This window comes from Glycine max, chromosome 9 (genome assembly GCF_000004515.6).
Source record: "Glycine max cultivar Williams 82 chromosome 9, Glycine_max_v4.0, whole genome shotgun sequence".
In the NCBI taxonomy this organism is placed as follows: domain Eukaryota; kingdom Viridiplantae; phylum Streptophyta; class Magnoliopsida; order Fabales; family Fabaceae; genus Glycine; species Glycine max.
The window spans coordinates 10883980-10892899 of record NC_038245.2 but is presented as its reverse complement, the minus strand read 5'-3'; the positions used below and the strand labels follow the sequence as shown (position 1 = coordinate 10892899).

At 31.3% G+C, this 8920-nt stretch overlaps 1 protein-coding gene across 1 annotated transcript; it reads left to right on the top strand.

Moving 5' to 3' along the window:
- Window positions 1-5930: 5930 nt before the first annotated feature.
- On the top strand, window positions 5931-6335 carry LOC112997818 (uncharacterized). The gene has a single exon (XM_026123903.1). The coding sequence runs from the start codon at window positions 5931-5933 to the stop codon at window positions 6333-6335; it is 405 nt and encodes a 134-aa protein (XP_025979688.1).
- The last annotated feature ends 2585 nt before the right edge of the window (window positions 6336-8920 follow it).

The following is an 8920-nucleotide window of genomic DNA, read 5'->3' as shown; positions in this document are numbered from 1 at the left end:
TATATGTGTGTGTGTGTGTGTGTGTGTGTGTGTGTTATATTAATTGTTATAATGAAGCTGTCCTTCTAAGAATGTTAGTTCAAGAATTAACTATGCATAAAGAAACAATAAATCAATTGAAATCCTATTCTTTTATAATGAGCCCCCGAACATGAAAATTGATTTCTAATTCAAAACAATGAAAATCACATCAAATCATTTCAAATTTAATAATTCCAAGCATATCCTCAAGGAAATATTACCATTTTACTAAAATCATTTTAGTCATTATAAACTAAACCAGACATAAACAAAAAACATGAAAAAATTAGCCTCTTAAGTGACAAACCTGTAATTTGTTGAATAAGTTGCTCTTTCAATGAGCTAGAACCGAAGCATTTGATGATCCCAGTTCTTCTTGCACAACATTATTCTAGTAAAAATAAAACAGTTTATTGTAAGTTCTATGCTATCTATGATTTAAATAACAAATAGATGGTACCAAGGGCAAAACTTTCTAATTTTATCAACTTAGTAAATATCTAGTTGGATCGCATATTCACATGTACTCCACAAATGCTAATTCATCAACCTGTTCGTGGAAATCAATCTAAAATCTTGTTGATTCTAGCATTGAAACATAGAGAACTCTGGTATCAATTGATCAATGTAGCTACCCCACAAATTGGGATAAGGCTTCGTGACAGTGGTGTTCATTGTTGTTGAACCAAGCAAAAGCAGATCACAATACAATAATAATTATCCTGGGGAGAAATGAGAATACTTATGCAACCAGAAATGGGAGAGAAGGAAAAATATATCTTTCGTTTAGTCAATGGTTTTTCAGTCACCGATAACTGCTACCTTCTACGTTCTTTTTTTTATTAATTTTTTTTAATATACAAAGAATTTTCAAAGAAAAGGAGAGATGCAAATGCAAGAGAACAAGCAATCCTCAAAAAATACACCAAGAACGAAAGGAAACAAAAAAAAAAACTATGAACATGAAATATGTAATACAACATGTCAATCTCTCTCTATATCTACCAAAGACACTCACAAAAAGGACTATTAGCAGGAACCCACAAAAAAGTTAAGTGAACTAATTGATCCCAAATGAACTCAAGAGGCAACAATCAACCAGTAAAAATTGTAGCATTTCTTTCCAACTAGATACACCAAATAACTGTAAATTGAGAACAGTGCTAAAGCCTTTGAGAATCTCTATTGGTTCCATGTCCTCTAAAAGTAACAGAGACGAACCTCTTAAGAAGCTTGGGGAAACCCCAAAAAATGCCTAACAAATTATTCCAGACAAGTGAAACTACAGACCAATGCAGAAACAATTGAAAAGCATTTTCAGAATCAGTCAACACATTACACAATAATTAGGAGACAAAGCATTTAGACGTCTTTGAATTGCTGGTAATAATCTGGTTTAGAAAGAATCTGACCACTTAATAATTTGGGTCAAAGCAAACGACTGTGCAATCAAAGTTCTATCTAGATCAAGGTTGTCAAAATATTAAGTGGCCTTCTAATCTTTAATTAACTTGTGTGATATTAATGTGTTCTCATTATACATTATGTTTTTTTTAAATCTATTAATTGGTATTTTTCGGATCACTATATAATTAATGTGAAGTATGCACTAAGTTTGTTGACGATTAATTGTATTTTAATCCAATAACATTATTTAATTTGTTTAAAGTAAATAATTTTCAGCTATAATTATCCTACAAATTCTCTCCGATGGATGCACACCCAGACTTAGATGCTTTAGGTATAAATCTTATTTCATAACTTCAGATGATGCAAAAGCTTTCAAGATAATAATAACAGTAATTAAAATAAATAAAAAATACCTCTTCAAGCAAATGAAGTGGTCCTGAGTGATCGTCAAGTCGAAATAAAAATGCCATTTAAGCCTTCCTTTCTCTCATACATGTTAGACCACCCAAAAAATGTAGAACATGACAATTTTCACTGTCTAGATATTGGTATCATCAAGACATTTCTAACAAATATCTCTTATAAAATTCTAAAAATATTTTTACGTGTGTATATATATATATATATATATATATATATATAAATTTAAATTAAAATAGTTTTATAATATAATTATTTTTACACCATCGTCTATTAATAAGTGAAGTTAATATTTTTATTTTTATATTAATTAACTTAGAAAATATATCCAAAGTTAAGTTAAATTAATTGACAATGTAAACTTTTTTATATTCACAGTATATTAAAATTAAACTATATGAAATAAGTAAGAAATTAGTATAAAACTGATAGCTGATTTTGTAAGTTGTTTGATTGTGTAAAAAAAATATTATCTATGAAATGGCAAAAATATCTTAAATAAAAGACAGATGTATAACAAATAAAGACATTTTTGTATTTATATTCTTTTAAACCATCTTATATTCTGAAGCCTAATAATTAAGGCAGGTCCTATGAAGCAACCATAGACCTGGGCATGCGGTAAACACCGTTGAAGCCCGCAACCCGGGTTAGTGTTTAATTTATGGATAAATAATCAAATTTGTTTTCAAAAGTGTAATATAATAATAAATTAATTTTTAAAAAATATAAATTAAATTCTTAAATATATAAAAATTATAATAAATTAATTCTATTGTTAAATCATTTTTCTTATTAAGTTGTAATGTCAATTTGACAATAAATTATATTTTTTAAGAATAATTTAATATTAAGTTATAAAATTTATAGATTAATTTATTATTAAATTATATATAACCAAATTATTACATTTTTAGACTAAATTTAAAATATTTATCTTTTAAAAACCAATTCACCTCAAATTTGTAACTTTAGATATAGAGAAATAATAATAAAAACAATATTGCAATAATACTCACATGGTCATCCCATGGCTTATCTTGGTTGTAGATAACAGCAGCTCCAAGACTCCTAGCAAGACCCTAGACAGAACAAAGATGCATCCACTGAGAAATTAATTATGCCACTAAGGTTTGAAAACTAACTAACAATCAAAGAAGTTGACTACAACAAGCAAAACAAGAAAGCTGAGAAACTTAATTGAAAGTTGTGAATACATAAGCTGAGAAAAGAAAAAAAAAAGTCATGAATATTGAAAGTTGAAACACTGCCTAATATATTGGAAGGGGATCTTTATATTTCTAATTATAGACTATCATCAGTTTTCTGCTGGTAAAACTTAATTAGGATCATACCCGAGTTTTCCAAATTCCATGGTCGCTTTATATTTGAGTTATTTCAGATTTTTTCATTATTATATTTAATGGAATTTTTAACATAATCTTAAAGGAATCCTGCCTACATTCAATTAAAAAAAACCATATAAAAGTTAATAACCTAATTATTGCTATTACCTGAAAATTGTCATATCACGTTCCGGTATCCTGTCATCAAACTTTCTCATGTCTTCGCAAGGGATATGCACTGGTATCATAAATATATATATATATATATATATATATATATATATATATATATATATATATATATATATATATATATATAAAATATTATATATAAATGTTAATAAGATAATAAGATTCATGTTCTTCGTTTTAGGGGGCAGAAAAAGAAAGAAAAAAAAAATTGGAAGCAAGACAAAATGATACTACTTTTATTCTAGCTGAGGCTAACTTCCATCTCTTATTGTAATTCCTTGTTTTATTTTGGCATGCAGGGTTTTCACTTTAATTATTAGAAACAGTATGTGGATAGACATTAAGCTATATATATATCTACCTTGCATCAACGATTGCTTTAATTGTCTTATCTTCTTGAGGACTGAGTTCTCCATCACCAGTTTCGACACTTCTTGTAACCTTAAAAGCAAACACAGTTAGACTATGCATGTTTGGATAAAAATTTAATAAATATATTTGCGTATTTTAATGTAAAATTTCTAAATTGCAATCCATAAAATGAAGGAAGAAATTATTATTATTTTGGGAATAAAAATACTTTTGAGTTCTCATATCTAAAATCTAAACATGCATTTATTTGAACAAGATTAGAGAGACATGCATACACGCGAAGAGCTAAGATGTTGGTCCTTCAAACAAAATGCAATTATTCCTTCAGCTACGAAGTATTAAGCAATTAAAACTAAATATCACTACAGTCATACATAGAAGTTTTCCAACACAAAATGCAACTATTCCTTCAAGTTTGTAACTATTTGTTACGAATTTATAATTCATAATTAATTAATATGTGCTACATATTATATTATAACATTTATATTAGTTATTTACATTTAAATGGGTTCAATATAAAGTGATCTATTTAAGTGAGTCCATTAGACTGCCAGAAAATTGATATGGGCTTAATCAGCGAAAACCAGTTTGACCCATTAGGGGATAATGAGAATCCTAATAGGTTTAAAACATAAGGCATGATTATGGTCCCCAATACATCAAATCAACAAACAGTTTCTCCTCTCCCCATCTAAAGAGAAAACAAAGGTCTCATAAAGAAGAAGGTGATTTGGTTAAGGAAGGTCATTAAACCAATTGTTCGTGACCGTTATAAGATTCCGCTGCGTGTTAATCAAACTCTATGGATCCAGATATTCCTTAAAACCTCTTGATAATCTAACGTAATGTGTTATGGTGCTCATTTGGTATTTTATAAGGTTTATTGAAAATCCCCAACAAGTGGTATCAGAGCCACCATTACTGTTAGATTATTGAGATTTAAAGCTCTGTTTGATATGTATTATATCTAGATCCCTTTAGTTATATGAACCCTAATTTTATTTTGGAGAGAAACTGTTTTGCTCAATAAAATTGTAAAATCCCTAAATTTATGTGTTATGGTCATAAAGTATTTCTCCTCTTTAGAATTAATAAAAGGCCTCTGCATTTGATTTACGGGGTTGTACAATTTTTTTGTTTGTGTTGCATTTGCTGGCATATTATTTTATTTGGGATAAAGGTTCTACGTATCTGGTGTTGGCATTTAGTACCTGGCACAATTTCATAAATATATATATATTTTTTGTTTATATGAATCAGTAATAAGGCAATTCTTATATGAATAATTTATTGTTTATTTGCCAATTATTTTTCTTAATGAATCGGTGATAGGCAAATAATTTATGTTATTCATGTGGTTAGTATAAATTTGTGATAGTGTCGTGGTATGTTTGTTTCGGATGCGTAATTAGTTTACCATAATATTGTTTTCAAACATTTACTGCTATTATAATTGGGTGCAAATTCAATTATTACGGATCATTTTCATTTATTTGCGTGTCCTATGATTTTAATTAAATTGATTAAACCATTATGTTGTCAAAGTAACCTCTATTGCGTAAATTGATTTAATTAAATTGCATGAATGTTAGTATGAAATTATTTATGCGAATTATGCTCGACCCAAAGGAAGGCACAATTTGGTCAAATAATAACATACCTGCGATGATAAATTTGTGACAATTATAAAGTTTTTTTTTCATGAGAATAATAGTCGGTCCAAAGAAAGGCTATTATTTGTCAGAACTAATTGTCAATATTTGATCATTGCATTGAGAGTACCAATTACAAATTAATTTCTCTGTCCAAAGACTAGAATTAATGTTGTGCAGGGTATCTTGTGATGGATCTGTTATGGGAAATATTTGCATGTCTTGTTATATATATACTTTATATGACTTGCTTGATTATTTGTGAACATGTTATTATTTTTCTTCTCTCTTTAGTTAATATTACCAGTGCTGCAAATGCTGCCTAAGTGAATTCTATCCCAATGTTGAATGGGACAAATTTTAAGGTCTGGAAGGAAGCCGTAGAAATTGTTCTTGGATGTATGGATTTGGACTTGCCACTGAGGATGGAATGACCCATTTCCACTCCGGAAACCTCTAATGAGGTAAAAATATTGAGAAGTGGGATCGGTCCAACCGAATGTGCCTTATGATCATGAAGCGCTCTATTCCAGAGGCGTTTCGGGACTCAATTTCTGAGGGTCAAAGTGCAAAGAAATTCCTTGAGGAAATTGAGCAATACTTTGCCAAAAATGAAAAGGCGGAGACGAGTAACCTTTTGGCTAAACTCATTTCCATGAAGTATAAAGTCAAAGGGAACATAAGGGAGTACATTATGGAGATGTCCAATCTTGCATCAAAACTCAAGTCACTTAAGTTAGAGCTTGGTGAAGACCTGCTCATGCACTTGGTTTTGATCTCGCTTCCTGCAAACTTTGGGCAATTCAAAGTGAGCTATATAACACTTAGAAGGACAAATGGTCCCTCAATGAGCTTATATCTTACTGTGTGCAAGAGGAGGAGAGGCTGTAGAGAGATAGGACTGAAAGTGCTCACTTGACTTCGACAAGGGTGTTGCGGAAGGGACTTCTCAGCAAAAGAAACAAAATAAGTATGAGGAATTTACCTGTTACTTCTGCAAGAAGTCGGGACACATGAAGAAAGAGTGTCCCAAGTATGCTGCATGGCGTGTGAAGAAAGGGTTGCCTGTGGAGTCGACTGCCAAGTGATGATGAAAGATTCATCTTTGTGGGTGATGGCTAGAAGGTTGCAGTGGAAACACTTTTAGATTACAGTTAAAAACTGGATTTTATTTGGATTTATTTGAGACTTTTGTTGTACCGTCTTTTAGATGGAATTTGATTTCTATTTCTAGTTTGGACAAATTTGGATTTTCTTGTTCATTTGGAAATAATAAAGTTAGTCTCTACCAAAATTCAAATATGGTTGGTTATGGTTTTTTAATTGATAATCTTTACATGCTTGATGTTGTTAGTTCCTATAATGAAATACTGCAAATAAATTCACATGGCACAAAATGAAAATTGAATGAGAATTCAGCCACCTTATGGCATAAGCGTTTAGGCCATATCTCTAAACAAAGAATTCAGAGACTTGTGTTGGATGAAATTCTTGACCCTTTGGATTTGTCAGACTTTGAGGTCTGTATTGAATGCATAAAGGGAAAACGAACAAACATAAGGAAATTAGGTGTCGAAAGAGCTAAAGACGTCTTAGAACTAGTGCATACAGACATTTGTGGTCCTTTTCCTACAACTTCTTGGAATGGATAACAATATTTCATTACGTTCATAGATGACTACTCTAGATAGGGTTACCTATATTTGATACATGAGAAATCTCAATCCCTAGACGTTTTTAAGACTTTCAAGGCTGAGGTTGAACTTCAACTTGGAAAGAAAATTAAGACTGTCAAATCTGACTGTGGTGGTGAATACTATGGCAGATATGATGGATCAGGAGAACAACGTCCAGGACCTTTTGCACTTTTCCTCAAAGAGTGTGGAATTGTTCTACAATACACTATGTCGGGCAAACCTAGCATGAATGGTGTAGCATAATGAAGAAACCAAACTCTTAAGGATATGGTGAGAAGTATGATTAGTCATTCTTCTTTGCCAGAGTCACTTTGGGGAGAAGCCTTAAAGACCGCAGTTTACATCCTTAATAGGGTGCCAAGTAAAGCAGTTAACAAAACCCCTTATGAACTTTGGACTGGTAAAAGGCCAAGCATTAAACATTTGCACATTTGGGGTTGTCCAGCTGAGGCACGACTTTATAGGCCACACGAAAGAAAGCTGGACTCAAGAACAATTAGTTGTTATTTTGTTGGCTATGTTGAATGCTCTCGGGGTTATAAATTTTACAATCCCACCTTAAGACCCTTTTCGAGATAGGAAATGTGAGATTTCTTGAGGAAGTTGAGTTTGGGAAGGAAGAGAACATAAGGTATGTTGTCTTTGAGGAAGAACCTGTTATTTACAGTGATCAAGTCCCCGTACCTATTACTATTCAAGACACAACTCCAGTAATAGAAGACAATGTTCAAACTATTGACATTGTTCCAGAACAAGACAACAATGAGGTTCTCCCTCAAATACCTTTAAAGTAACCTCAACAACCTCAAGAAGTGTCATTAAGGAGATCCATTAGAGAGAGGAGAAGTGCAATCTCAAATGATTATATTATATTTCTCCAAGAACATGAGGATGGCGTTGGTTTAACAGAGCATGATCCAATCAACTTCTGTCAAGCTATGCGCAGTTCTAACTCTCAAAATTGGATTGACGCCATAAAGGATGAGATGAAGTCTATGAATGACAATGAAGTTTGGGATCTAGTCGAATTGCCTGAAAATGTGAAACCTTTTTGTTGTAAATGGATATTTAAAACCAAGAAGGATTCAAAGGATAATATCGAGAGATATAAGGCTTGTCTAGTTGCTAAAGGCTTTACTCAGAAGGAAGGCATCGACTATAAAGAAACCTTTTCTCCAGTATCTTCAAAGGATTCTTTTGGTTAAATTGTGTAATTTTAAGGAAATTTGTGTAATTTTAAGACCTCCCATTTATCATAGTAAATTGTCTTATATTTTTTGGTTAAATTAATTAAAACAACATGTTGCCTAAGCAACCTCTGTTACGTAAGTTGATTTGATTGAATTTACATGGATGTTGCATGGAATTATTCATGCGACTGGTACTTGGCCCAAAGGAAGACATAATTTGGCAGAATAATTACATGCTTGCAATGGTAAAGATGTGGTGATTATAAATAGTGTAATTTTCCATGTGAATAATGAAACGTTCAAAAACAATCATTATTTGACCGAAATAATCATCATATAAGTTTTCCATGTGAGCAATGGAGTGTCTAAAGACAACCTTTGTTTGATAGGACTTATCACCAATGTTTGATCAATGCGTTGAGAGTATCACTTGCAGTTAGTTTTTTTTTTCAATCCAAAGATTGAGGAATAATGGTGCGCTAGGTATCTTGTTTGGGTCTTGAAATTTACCATAAAGATTATTTGTGCATTACATGTTTTTGTTCTCTTCTTTAATTGTTGTTGTTGTTACTACTATGGTTTAAATTACTCATATTATGTGAATCCCAAATCTGCAT